The 15,012-nt window shown below is 39.6% G+C and overlaps 1 protein-coding gene across 1 annotated transcript in view; it reads left to right on the top strand.

Moving 5' to 3' along the window:
• lrrk1 (leucine-rich repeat kinase 1) overlaps positions 1-13,419 on the top strand; it is a 122,074-nt gene extending 108,655 nt beyond the window's left edge. The window contains exons 32-34 of the mRNA XM_053635604.1: positions 1,838-2,724; positions 4,321-4,416; positions 12,196-13,419. Coding sequence (XP_053491579.1) covers positions 1,838-2,724; positions 4,321-4,416; positions 12,196-12,373 — 1,161 coding nt within the window. The 3' untranslated portion in view covers positions 12,374-13,419. The remainder of the gene's footprint in view (positions 1-1,837; positions 2,725-4,320; positions 4,417-12,195) is intronic.
• The last annotated feature ends 1,593 nt before the right edge of the window (positions 13,420-15,012 follow it).

The raw sequence follows: 15,012 nt of genomic DNA on the forward strand, positions 1-15,012 counted from the left end.
CACATGGTCAGTGTCAATTAGCTGCTAGCCAACTTCACCCCATACTCCACCCAGGCTTTACGATGAAGGACCTCTACCGTGTCGAACAAAGACTTTTTTTCCACCTTCTCCTCCTCTCGTTTGAAGTGTCCAGAGTGCAGGTGTTAGTGCTTCAGTTCTCTGAGGCAGATGGTCCTCTGTACAGACAACAATGACAGAGTTGCGCTTCATCCCTCTCCAAACACACACTTAGACTCCCCTTGTACACTTTGATGTGGCCTCCAACTATGTTTTTGAAGCATTCAGGGTCAATGGCGAGCACTTTGTGCCTTCAGGGCGGCATTAGAGACTTAAATTCAAAAAAAGCTATAAAATGACATGCTACATAAAATGAGGACAATGCTTGTCGTTTCAGAAAAAAAAAACATTTCTAGCCAATTTTATTTGTCTTCTATACACTATAGTATGTTAAGTGTGACAATATTGGCATCAAGACTGTCTTCTCTCCCACACTAACAAATATTTTATTTTCAGAAAAAGAAAAACTAAACTCATGTACCATGTATTCTAAATAATCACTGTAATTAGATGTAATATTAAAGAAATTATGCTGGATGAATTCATACAAAGCACACTTTATTAGTATTTCAATTAATAGGGAATAATACATTCCTACACACCAATCAACGAATGCAGCATATGGTATGCAAGAGAATAAAAAGGTTTATAATATGAACTGAGCGACCCAGCCTAGGAGAAATCAACAATAATAGCAAATGGTTAGCTCTTGTTTTTGTTTGCTGGATGAGAGGTGTCAGAGGTGACTTAAAGGGTTTTATCCTGCATATGGAAAGAAATAATAGCAGACATATAGGCCTATGTCATGGCTAATTATCTTGGCGGTAGTGTGTACCACTCTGTGCAAATGTTGCCTATGCTGAACTTTTGTGTATCTCATACCACGCAGTGACTGAGCACACCAACACATTCTTGTCAGCATCTTTGTAGAAAAGCATGATGTTCAATTAAAAAAAAAATTGTAGAGTGCTCTCTAGAAATCTGGACACCGAGATGGTCATTGCAACGCATTGATTGTGTTTCTTTAACAATTTCAGAAGTATGTTTGGTGCATCATCTTGTTGAAAGCTCTGACTATGGTCGAGTCTGAAACTACTGGTAGAGGCAACCAAGTTTTTGGCTGAAATATCCTGATGCTTAGCAGAATTCATAATGCTATCAATCTTTATAAGCGCCCATGAACCACTCGCCCCAAAGCATGAACGATCCACTCCGTATTTTACAGTGGGGATCAAGTGTTTCTCCATGTATGCGGTCCTCTTTTGCTGCCAAACATGCTTATGGTGTGCATGACCTAAATGTTTGATTTTGGATTCATCGGACAACAACCTAATGCCAGTTCTGATGACCCTTGGTGACGTTCAGACACTGCATCTTGTTAGGTGCTCCGCTCTTGCAACACTTCCAAACAGCTTGCTCTTATGAAAGAGGCATTTATCAGTTGACTTAGAACCTTGACAACCATAAGAATCAACTAAAGTGCAACTCTTTAACTGTGACATTTAGCCTACTTTTTCACTCCTTCACCATCCTCTTCAATGTGTGAAGGGACAGTGTGCAAACAGACATGTGAAAACTTTTTTAAGGCCCTAATTGCATTTGACGAAGGGTTTTACATGTGTGTTACCTCATCTTTATACCTCAGGAATCAGGACATGTTTAATGACAATTCCTGGGGACTGAAAGCAAATGAAATATACGTTTTGAAGAACTGTAAGCAGTGTTTAAAAATAGAGATTATTAAATGTTATTAACATTAACTGTTGTACTGCTTTTGCAGTCTCTGCCACAGGTATTCGCTGGCATGGCAGACGGCCTGATTGCTGTGTACAATCTAGCGGATGACTTGCCAGTGGAAGGTGAGGCCTACGTATGCTCTCACACTGTGAACAAGTCCCTGTTGGGGATGGAGGATTTGGACCCTCGCCAAAGGCCATATCCTGTAAAGAGCATCGTGCCTGTACGCTCCGGCTCTGAGGTGTGGTACACTAATGGGCCTGGTGTGCTCGTGATCGACAGCCATACACTGCAACCCATTCGCCGCCTCGACCCTTACCTTCTGCCCTCCTGTGTGGTCTCTATGACATCTGCCCCGAGTTTTCGAGGTGACGAGGCCGTCTGGTGTCTGGATGACCACACTAACACTCTGCTGATGTATCACGCCGCTAGTTACCAGCTCTGCGCCAGTTACAGCTGCAGTGACTTGCACCCATTCCGAGACGTTTTCCCTATCCAGAATCCAGCAGGAGTTACAGATGTCACTTTGGATACTGAGTTGCAAACAGAGGAAGAGGAGCCAGGCCCACTCGAGCTTAAACCCACTGTCACAGTGACAATAATCCACACCGAGGATGCTGGCACACAGATCCTCAGCCAGCAGGACTCAGTAGATTACTGCTCCATCAGCTCCTCTGGGTTCAGCTCAGAGCAGCTGGCAGGACTCACCCACATTGAGGGTTCCAGCTCAGGGGCCCTCAGCTCCTTAGCCAGCTCCAGCAGCATGCCTTTTTCCACAGACTGCGAGGATGCAGACAGAGCTCAGGACGAGCAGATCTCAGAGGAGTCTTCACCTCTAGGAAGCGCAGATCCAGCACTTCAGAGCCAAACTCTTCCTCACCTTCAGGCCCTTAACGTGGTTCCAGTCAACGGCACAATCTGGATACCCAGGTACAGCAAGCTTTCCCAGTTTTGGGTCAGGGAAGACAGGAAAGGAAGAAAACATTTACCTGCCAATTGTTTTTGAAATACTGATTTTGGTTGCTGGCTAGTAACTTCAAATGGTATATAAAAACATGGCAGAAATCACAAAAACCCAACCCAACCACACCCTCAATCCTCTAGGAATCACCTCCACAAACCACAATCCCATCTCTCCATTCCAAAAACACCTAGTCCTGCCTCCTGGTTTCTTTCACACCTGTGGGAAACACTGTAAATAATAATTAACCTCAATGTAAATGCACCAGATTTAGCCAAAATGCTATTTTTCATATGCTATCTCTGGGTTATTAGGTTGATGTGTAAGAACATAATCCAATATTTTCACATACAAGCAAAACACAAGGTAACCTTAAAAAAAGGCATGTCTACAGATCACATAAAACACAAAAGTGAATGCATGTAAGGCATAACCTCTACATGTATACCTTACAATGAAACATTATTTTGGTTGGCTAGTGATAACATTTTGTATCTTTCATTTTGAAAATTAGACAACCTTTTCCTTGGCAGTTTAGGACATCTTTATATTTGCACACAAGTCAAATGGACAGCCTTTCAAAGTCTTTACAATACCACATAACATGATGATTGACACAATTATGATTCAGTTAATAACTACCAATTATTTTTCAGTCAATAAGACCAAACAAATTGATGGTAGTGAGGAAATGGGTGATGAAAGTAAAAAGGTGGGGAAAAAACTTGGGCTACTATGAGCCTCCAAAAGAGCTTCAGTGCATAGTTTCTGAAAGGGGGATTGGGGGGGGTTGGGACAGGATGGGATGGGACCACTCCCAACAGAATAGAAATGTTTCAGCATAGGATAAAGATGATCAGTCTGAAAAACGTTGTATTGATTTGCATTCTAAGTGGAACCAAACCATGCCAGCAAAAAAAACAAAAAACAAAAAAAAAAAAACATCAGAACAGAGCCTCTGATTTATCCTTTAGTGTGTCACCCAGCTGTGTTTTTTTTTTTTGATAAATGATTAAATAAAACAGTTATTGGTTGTGAACCAAGAACAACTGATACTCGTATGTGGACAGTTATAGAAGGTGTGTCTCTTGGTCTCTGCCCAGACTGTTTTTTTTTTTTGTTTGTTTTTTGGTTGTTTTTTTTTAGTTCATTATTCTCTTAAAAAAAAAAACAGGTTAGGCTCCCTCACAATTATCAAAACCTGGGTACATGGTTGAAGAAAATTCTTGTGAATTGATTGTGAATCCCTGTACAGTAGGCTTCTTTCATCTAAATAGTTATTTACTGAGCAGGGATTAACAGAAAGTATTGTTTTGGCACTGGCCCTGGGACTCGCCCGATACTGAGGGCTTTTCACTAGTTGCTTAAACCAACTTTAGTAGGAATGTGTTACGTCACATGCGAAGTAATACTATATTCCTGGAAGAGAAAACAGTTTAACAAGATAACACTCCTCTGGAAATTTTCTGTATCTAAAGATTACTTAATCATCCTATAATATGTGGATTATAGCGTGATGAGGAACGAATGTTGTGTTATGGGCTTAATGATGTGGTATGTTGCAGGTGCGGAGGAGACATAATGGTGATCGAAGTCCAGGAACACTCAGGGTTGCTCAGAGGTCGTGTGATTGCTGTGCTGACTGTCCCAGGACAGTACGGGTGAGTTCCAATGCTGGGCCATATACAGTCTCATAATCCTTCCTAAAATTTCCCCCTAAAAGTCTACCTCGTCTGATCTTAATACTTCTTTGATTGCTAGCCCGTGTCAAACTATATCTAAGAATCTTAAACCTGTCTTACATAACAGTGCTGTAAATGTACTATTTAATCACATTTACCACAGCTTGGAGGGCTGCCCAGTAATCCATGTAGCCTCCATGAGCAAAGCAGCTGGGTCTCATATGGGAGGATGGGAATGTTTGCTTTATTCTGTAACTATAAGTCATGTCAAACATAGTAATAAAAAAAAATAAAATGAGTGTCTATCCTCAGAGACTGTAAGGTTATTAGGAGGTGTGTGTAAGTAAGCATGTACGATGGGGAAAAATTTGTAAGTAGTATTAATGCATAGGTCGATACATGGTACTTTTCCCTTGAATCTTCTTTTTGTTTAACAATTGAACCCACCTCTATGAGTTGCATTAGGTTTGCATATTGGCTGGTATAAAGTTTTTTGTCAGATATTTGCTTCTGTAGCTATGTAATGGAGTTATGAAGCTGATGTTATTACCAGGTAAAGAAAGCTTGTTGCTTCCAGTTTTGCACTGAGTTGATGGCATGTCTACATTCACAGCAAAAGTGAGTGATGTTCATTTGGCTCAGTGATACCATTCATAGCAGAATGAGTCTGGGATCACATTCAACTCTATATTATCATTATGTTCACGTCAAATGTACATTTCTGCTTTCTAACCTTGGAGTCTGGTACTTGGGCAGAGTTCAAACTATGTGGCAAGTAAGAAAGTGATTGTGATAGTAAATTGTTATAAGCAGTATACAAACACCCTTAAATGATTTGCCGTTGCAAGATGGCTGCTACAGGTGTTTTTAGCTCTGTGATGTACATTTGTTCATCTTTATAGATAACAGGGTCATACTTGTCAGAAAGCACATAAACAAGTCTGTTTAAAATCAGTGTGGATTGAGGTGTGATGATTTAGGAAGGCAGTTTACGCAAAGCTAAACAGGTAATTATTGGGGGTTGAATGACTTCGTTTTAATTAATCAACTTCCAATAGTTAAAGCAAAAACTGATTGAGGATTTCTCTATTCTTAGGCTATATTATAAGTGCATCAAACCAGACGTCAGTTAGTAGCCATATACTTCTTACAAATTATAAAATTTTTTTCTAGCTTCAGTGCTTTTTAGGCTGCACTGTTAATGATGAAAATAAATAAATATGTGGAATAAATAATAGTTCTATGTATCATATTGCACTATGTACGGACTTTGTAAAGTTTCTCTCGTGTCTGCACTCGTGTGAAGGACGTGGCAGCGCAGCAGAAATCGTTGATACTGGAACCTGGGGGCAGTGGTAGCTCAGTGGTTAAAGGCTCTGGGTTACTGATCAGAAGGTCAGAAGTTCAAGCCCCAGCACTGCCATGCTACCCCTGTTGGGCCCTTGGGCAAGGCCCTTAACCCTCAGTTGCTCAGTTGTATAAATGAGAGAAATGTAAGTCGCTCTGGATAAGGGCATCTGCCAAATGCCATAAATAGACAATAAAGTTGAATCTAATGTACTTGTAAACTTAGAGCATTCAGCATGGATGCTCATGTCCATCAGCAGAACCCTTCTTATAGCTCAATGACTGACCTTTCATAGATGGAAGATGCTATGTCACCAGCAGTGTCTAGCAGGGTTTGTTTTTTTTTTGTTTATTTGTTTTTTTAAACTCCAGCTTCAGTAAGGAGTTTTCAGTTTTTATCCAATAGCTTCTAAATTAGCTGAGTTAGATTGGATAGTGATGTGCAACCCACAGCACTCTTTTGCACAGCACTTGTCATGACTTATCTTATCTTATTGGTTGAATAGCCTGTGCCACCCCTAGTAATTACAGGTAATGAAAACTACTTGTTAGCTAAATTGGGCTTGTAACTCCATTGCAAACTAAAGAAGCAAACATCTTTGTGCTAATTAACTATATTTGGGGTAAGGAGAAGATTATGTACATTTAATGTTTGGCTGCTTCCTGTCAAAAATAAAAAGCCCCAAAAAAGTAGAGAAAGGCTGTCCGTAAATACAGCACAATTACGGAGTATGATCACAAAAAATTCCCCCAAAAATGCTCAAAGAGTGTAAAACAGGAGGCAATTAAGCAGCTCTGGCAATGCTGTGGGCTTCCCTCATCATGGTTTAATATGTGAAACCTAGTTATACACCACTAAGCTCAAAGTCCTAACAAGCAAAAAGAGAAAGAATGTGAATATTAATTTGGCAACAATCAGCTTCAATAAAGCGTACAGATATTCATCATGCATTTATTGCTCACAGGAGTGTTGTAATTATACTGTATTTCTAAAAGCTTCAGTGGTTGTTGAGAAAGAGAGAGAAGATGGATATTTCTTATAGAAGCAGGGGTGTGAAGACCACACACCACATACACAGCTGAAGATTTGTACAGCAAAAAAGTGAGATTGACAGACACCCACATGCTCAGTACGACTTTAAACAAATTTTAGAGACTCCAGTCTCAACATATACACATGTAGGACGGAGTAACGACAGTTTCACTGGTCCCTTAAGTCATAAACGCTCTCTCACTGCAGATGACGTCTTTACTCTCCAGAAACGTCAGGATTGTTAGTTTTACAAATGCAAATCTTTTCCTGTATCCATCATAGTTTTTATCTAGCTAGCTCAGATAGATGGAATTTAAGTGCAAACTGACTGACAAAATTATCATCAGAATCTGTCTTTCAAGTTTTAAACACAAACGTTTCATCCAGCAAATATATTTACTTCAGACACATGATTAGGTAGGATTTTTATGGCTCTTCCAATCAGGTATTCTCTCCACACTGAAACTGGACTGGATCCAGGTGGAACTCATAGTTGAACTGATGAGAGCTTGTACTTGTCTACATGACAGTACTCTCACCTCTGCCCTGTCAAATTGGTTTCCATCCAGGTGCAGATTCTAGCCAGCTGTCCCACAAAGCTTGAACTTTTTTTTTGTTTTTAATCACGTCTTCGAGCTGAACCCCTCCCAATGTTAAAGTTCTGAAAACCTCATACAGAGTCTGACTCACTGAGTTCCAAGTCTTTCTTCACAATGACCACAAATGTTCCCAGTCAGGTGAACTGTCTTTACCGTTCCTTTTCCAAGGAGAAAAAAAAAAAAAAAAAACTAACTTTTTTTTCCATGGGATTCTGTGTTTAGATTTTGGCTCTAAAATAGTTACCCTGTGTTCTCTTATGCTAGTCAGCATAAAATTCACCTGACTAGTTTGTTGTTTGGGTGGCTCCTAAACAAGCAGCCTAAACAACTTGGTAAGCTTTCCTTCACTTTACAGTCTCAGTATTAACTCTGTGGTTTTGCACTCAAACTATTGCATCTTTGACACTGCATTTGTGGTTCCTTTCCTTTCCCAGTTCGTTTACCTTGGATGGGTGCTAGCTTGTTTGCTATCATTAGCTAGATGCATTAAAGAACCAAGTCTTGAGTTTTTCCTCCTTAGTGAGGGCATCTGTCCTCCATCGCTGAATGATACCATACAGAAAGCAAATACACTCAGAAAAAAGGGTACTAAACTGTACCTTACCTTGTTGCTAGGGTGGTACCCTCAAGTTACACCTTTTGTACTTTTAGTATATATCTTTTAACCTGGAAGGTCCATGTAGTGTACTTTTAAAACTTTACTAATTGGGGTCCATTTATGTACACTGTGTGACCAAAGGTATGTGGTCACCTAACAATCACAAATGATATGTGCTTGATGAACACAATACTCTCACACAATTTCTCTTGCAGTGGGCATATTTGGCCCAAATATCTGGCTTCACTGCAGAACACAAACTTAACTAGATGTGAAAGATGGCTAAAATTACTCACCTTAATTCAAAAGAAAATAAACGGTACTTCGACAAAGTGGATAAAATAGGCTGTGATCCTTATGTGTGTTCCACCAAACTTCTGATTCCACATAAACTTGACCAAACTTACCAAATTTGCTTTCCTGATGTATACACTTGCCATCCAGCGTTAGTTAATGTTCACATCAAACATCAGAATGGGTTAGGAAAAAAGTGATCTCTGTGACCTTGAACATGCCCTGGTTGCTGGTGCTAAACAGGCTAGTTTTTTCAGAAAATGCTTATCTCCTGGGATTTTCATGGAGTTTATACAAAATGGTGTGAAAAACAAGCTAGTTTTTTCAGAAAATGCTTATCTCCTGGGATTTTCATGGAGTTTATACAAAATGGTGTGAAAAACAAAAAACATCCATTGAGCAACAGTTCAGTGAGTGGAAATGCCTTGCTGATGAGAGTGGTTAAAGGAGAATGGCCAGACTGGTTCAAGCTGACAGGGAGGCTATGGTAACAGAAAAGTATTTCATACCTCACAACACGCCGAACCTTGAGGCAGATAGGCTACAACAGCAGAAGTCCACATCCAGTTCCACTCCTGTCAGCCATGATCAGGAATCTAGAGCTACAGTGGGCACAGGCTCACTGAAACAGGACAGTTAAAGATTAGGCCAGGTGACATTTTTCCCACTTTTCCCATAACTGTACTAGCATCTAGCACCATACGACATAATTTCCCATGCTTTCTGCCTAGGATACTAGTCAGACTAGTTCAGAACATCTTTTTCAGCAAGATAGTGGCCAGATACCTGACTTTTTTCCAACTGCCTTCTCTTGCATCCCTTAAGACTATGAATGAACCAAGTACAAGGTCTGTGGTAGTAACTGCATGCTGTTCAAGCACATAAATCATCTTAGATTATACAGAATAGTGAATTGGAGTTATAGTTTTCCACCAGATTCAGTGCTGATAGGATGCAAGGCATTCACATCAAGGTGCTTTTCCACTAACATGTTGCCGGTGCAACTGACGGAGTCAGTGACTATTCTCTCGCTCTCCTTTTTTTGAGACATTTTTGCAGTTGGCAGAGCTATAGTTCATTCATTCTGTGCTGCACAGGAGTGCTACTGCTTAATCCTAAACAGCACTGGTTCTCACACAGTAAATATTCAGGGATGTTTGGGGGATTAGTAAAATACATCTTTAGGACAAGATATGACAGATAAGCATGTGACTGAGTTGTTAGTAAAGCCATGTGACAGAACATCCACATGTACATGATTATTTAATAGTTCACCATTCTCTCACATTTTAAAGGGTTTGCTGGAGAACCGAACGAGAATTAGCGCCAACACAATGTCAGTGGTTAAGGCGTATCAGTGTGATTTATCACCTCATTATTAAATTCATTATAAAAAAAAAAAAGAACGGCACACTTTGATGCACTTTCTTAAAGATGAGTTATATGGGGGTGGGTCCACTTGTAATAGTACACATCATTTTAAGATGTTTGATTGCTCTCAGCACTTTACGCCTTCTTTTATGAACGTGATTAAACCTACGTTGTGCCCAAGGCTAAGTTCATGTCAATCAGTGAAGAACCAAACCAGCAGCAAAGAGCTTAATCCTACATTATACCATCCATTGAATAGCTCAGATCAAACAACCATGGCTCCTTAAAGGCCTGACTGATGAGATTCAGCAAATCAAACACATTATTTCTCAACCCACAGGGAAACCTATGTAAGATTGTGATTTTTTTTATCTACATAAAAATAAAAGATATTTTAATATATTAATTAAACAAGATTTAGGGGAAAATTGAATATGAACTTAAGCATTTACATACAAGAAGTTTAGGAGACAAGTGGTGCAGGCATAATACTTATTCTATACTGATATTGAAATAGTCAGCAAAGTCTTGCAAAGTCATTGGCATGCTTCATATAAATAAAATGTAATGATTGATATTCTGAGCATAGATATGTGGTTGGTAAAACCCTTTACATGGTGAGAGTTTAACTTTTTATTACTATATTAAAGTTGAAATTTATATAAAGATATAAACATACACTATATACAATTTGAAAACTACTGGCTTTCCTAAACTAAAATGTCTTTCAGTTCTTCTTTAATTAGTTTTTCTTTTTGCATGTATATTAAACAGCAGCAAAGTTACGTCATTTTTAACATTTTAACCCATAAGTGAAAAGAGAAAAAAGATTTCATTGCAACGGTGCTGAAGAACACCAACACAAGCTATTTATTCATTCATACATCTTTAGGTTTTTATCCTGCTCATGTTTGTAGTGGATCTGGAGCCTATCCCGGAAACACTGGGCACAAGCTGGGAGAATTTACCCTAAATGGGAATGCCATTCACAACCCATTCACACCTTTGGGCAGTTTAGTGCAGCCAGGCTGCCGCTACATGTTTTTGGGAGGTGGGAGGAAACCCAAGCACACGCACATTTTTCTGGAAACTGCTTCGTAGAGGATTGAGGGAGTGAGAGTGGTCTGAAACACCTGGTCATGGTTGTGGTGGATCCAAAGCCTATCCTGGGATCTCCTTCACAGTTAAGCACAATTTAGCATAAACAATTCACCTACTGCATGTTTTTTGGAGATAGGAGAAAACCATAGAACCCAGAGGAAACCCATGGGGAGAATATGCTAAACTCCACACAGACAGTAACCTGAGCTCAGGATAAAACCCTGGACCCTGGAGTTGTTAGTTAGTTAGTAGCAACACCACCCACTAATGTTATGCAATTTAGATAAATCAGATTGTTTTATGCAGAGTCGCTCTCGTCATGCATCACGCCCATGGTCACAGTCACGCAGAAAGCCACTTTTTATAGCACTGCATACCCCACAAAAAGACGACCAAAAGAAGGAAATAACTACATTGGATTAAACTTAACTTCGCTACCAAAATACTCTAAAGAGCATTGAATGGGAGATAAATAGTGGTTAAAATGTGTATGAACAGTCATTGGAAAATATATACACCTGGAATTGTACAAGTTTAAGAAACATGAACAAAGATGCCAAAAAAACATGTATAGTACAGCTAGCCTGTTCTAACAGTGATAGCTAAACATGTTTGGAATTTTGCGACACACTCCAAAAGACAGCAAATGCTCACAAAGGAAAAATTTTGCTTCACTGCAGTGGGAATGTATTGTAAATTGAAGTGTTAAAAAAAATATTTACTTCTCTTTACTCATTATTGACTGTGGATGCGTCGCTCCTAGGGTTAGGGTTAATTCGTCAGTGGTGTAGCTGTGTTGCAGTGGTGTAGGTGTTGCTATAGCAGTAGCAACGTGGCATTAAGTACAAATCATAATAGTAATGGATTTAATAATAGTAAATTGTATGCAGCAGTGGGAAAGTTTAGAGGAAAATCTAATTTCACACAGCTGTGGGAAACTGTAGTCTACATTAACAGATGGGTTAATGACTGTGCAGTAAGTAGGGAATAGTCATGATCGCTTTCAAATGGGCTGCAGCCCTAAACCAATAAGCCAATAAAGAAGCAGAAGTTCATAGCAGCCTGCTCACACCGCCCTTTGTTATAGGACCAAGCAATATAAGAGCCATAATTCACCCACCTGGATGTAATAGTACGATGCTTCTAGAGGGCCCTGATTAGCTGAATCACATGTGACCGATTATGGTTCAGCGCTTACTCCACAGGAGGGATGATCTCCAAGAGTGGGGCAGTTGGCCTCAGCCTTTCACCAACTTCCCAGAAAAGTGTGTCTTGTATTTCTAGGAAGAATCCACAATGTTTATTTCAAGCGTTTTCAAGCACATTTACACATTTCTCTTCATATCTCTCTCTCTCTCTCTCTCTCTCTCTCTCACTCCACCTCTCCCCCTTCTCCCCTCTTCTCCTTCACTCAGGGCCCTAGTGGAAGCTGCGCTGGTTGCAAAGGACACTGTTGTATGTGGCTTTCGTAATGAAAACATGGCCTGGTGCCTGGCTGTCTGGAGGGGCTGGGGAGGCTACGAGCTCGAGCTCTTCTACCAGTCCTATGAGGAGCTTGGCCGTTTGGAGACCAGCATGAGGAAAAGAAGGTAGCTGTTTGTGAGCGTGTGTGTGTGTGCGTTGCAGAGCAGAATTGCTGCACTGTGTGGTTAAAGGTGACTTTAGGGAATACACACATGTGTAAAGGTAAAAGGACTCAACTATTGGGAATGAGCAAACCTGCGCACTGGATATTACACACGTACACAAGCCTCAGATTGAGGGGATATACTGGAGAGATGGATTCGGAGGCCTCGAAATGCAAACAGACACACCATACACAGTTGCCATATGAGCTTACATACACACTGTTTATACATTTTGGACTGTATCTCCAAACACACACACACCATTCTATTGGCTGAATCAGAGGCATGAGTGAGGAGAACTGACATCAGTGCTATATTCATGAGACGGAAGCTACATTAACTCAGCAACAGCCAGCACTGGGTGTCTGTGTGTGTAGCACAGCAAATTAATCAGCAAACCAAGAAACTTGAGACTAGAGCACTCAGACATCCTGTAACAACAGCTTGGCTGTGTTGGATGTGTCTCTGACTTGGGGCCAAGTAAGTATTTGTATTTCAAATTATGACCAGCAATAAGGAGTCTTGTATTAACCTTGTCTTCCCCAGAGCAACTTGTTTATACATTGAAGCCAATCTGTTGGCCAACAGCTAGCCAATAGTAATGGACAATGGGATTGACTTTAAGTGAGTTCACAGGTTTTAGAATGATTCGCTGGAAAATCGACTGTGCGTTTTTTTTCTTCTTACTCCAAATGTCAGCCAAGACATGATTAGTGTCCAACATTTACTTTTTTAGTTTTGCACAGGAGCAATGAGCCTATTGTAGGTCAGAAGTAATGAAAATCTATCTCAACCAAAATCTTATCACAAAGTAAATATTTGCAGGATCCATCAGATCAGTTCTTGTTCATGTAGTTTGGGACAGAGTACGACTTTCATCTTAGAAAACCAAGAGCACTTTCTTTCTTTGGTGTAGTTTGGTATGATTAAACTCTTAAGGCCCAGCCTTCCAAAGTTTGAAGGCGCAATTGTACTGTAAAGTTGATGATAATGTACAGACGGGTGACAGATTAAAGGAAAAAATCAACATGCAGTGTCTTAGTAAGGTTGTGGGCCATCACGAGTCACAAGGACAGTTTCAGTGTGCCATGGTAGAGATTCTACGGGTGTCTGGAAGTGTATAGGAGGGATGATCATCATTCTTCCAAATGATATTACTTCGATTGGTGTTTTGAAGATGGTGGTAGAACGCTGTCCAACGCATCACTCCAAAATCTCTCATAGGTGTTCAATTAGCTTGAGGTTAGGTGAGTGTGAAGGCCATAGCATAGGATTGACATAATTTTCATCCTCATAAAAGCATTCAGTGAGCTCTTCAGCCCTGTGGATGGGGGTGGGGTCATCCTGGAAGAGACCTGTCCCATCAGGATAGAAATGTTTCATCAAAGGATAAAGGTGATCAGTCACAAGAGTTTTCTATTGATTTGCAGTTACACGGACAAATGGGGGACAACCTAAAATATGCCAGCAAACTAAATGCCCCCCAGAGCACGTTTTTTTCATTTATCACCTGTCTGGTGGAGAAACTTTCAAATAACTTGTAAGATCTGTAAATATATGGATTTTGAAATTTTATTTTACTAAATATTTTATTCAAATGTGAGATGTGTATCTTGACAATGACATTAACATTGTTATTGAAGCAATTATGTGAAGCTTTGGACATGGTATAAATTGTGTATAAGAGATATACTGGGAGCTCCAGTGCAAAACTGAAAAATACAAATGGTGAACCCCAAACATGACTTGGCTGATTTGCAACATTTGGATCAGAAAATTGCATAAATTCTTTTGTGAAATCATTCTTTCAATACCTCTACACTAGTAGACATACCAGCATGTTAGCTTTTACTATTGTAAATATGTAACAGAACTTTATAAGCAATTAACTGTATATTTATTATGGTCTATATACATCTGCATGTGTAAATAGATTGTTACTGTACTGTAAATTTGAATAAAACGAAGCAGACCTGTATCAGATTTTGTTGTATTCTTGTGTTATTAATAAAATTTCTCCAACAAGTATCTGGCATAAGCTTACATAAACGAAGACACGCATTGTGAGAAACCGCATATACAAATCTACAACAAAGCTCCAGTGTGTAACGTAGTGTAGAGTTCTGTAAACTAATCACACCCCAAAGGGACTACAACTTTTATTAATTAAATAACTAATTAAACAATTCATTGCCTGTGTGTGTATGTGTATATATATGTATGTGTGTGTGTGTGTGTGTGTGTGTGTGTGTGTGTGTGTGTGTGTGTGTGTGTATATATATATATATATATATTTACACATACATATATATTATGTATGTATGTGTGCGTATATATAAAGAGAGAGAGATGTACATTATATATTTATTATATACATATATTTTGTTAATTTTAATAATTTCTTCAATTTTTTACAATGCAAAACAAGTTCCTGTAACAGCTATAAGCACTCTTTCCTTCACCAGTCTCTCTTCTTGTTCTCTCACTTGTTGAAGTGAATAAGATAAAAAAAAGTGCAGCTTGTTACAAAGAAACCTCAAAGCCCTTGGGGGTTCAAGCCTCAGCACTGCCAAGCTGCCACTGTTGGGCCCTTGAGCAAGGCCC

This window comes from Ictalurus furcatus, chromosome 10 (assembly GCF_023375685.1).
Source record: "Ictalurus furcatus strain D&B chromosome 10, Billie_1.0, whole genome shotgun sequence".
Lineage (NCBI taxonomy): Eukaryota > Metazoa > Chordata > Actinopteri > Siluriformes > Ictaluridae > Ictalurus > Ictalurus furcatus.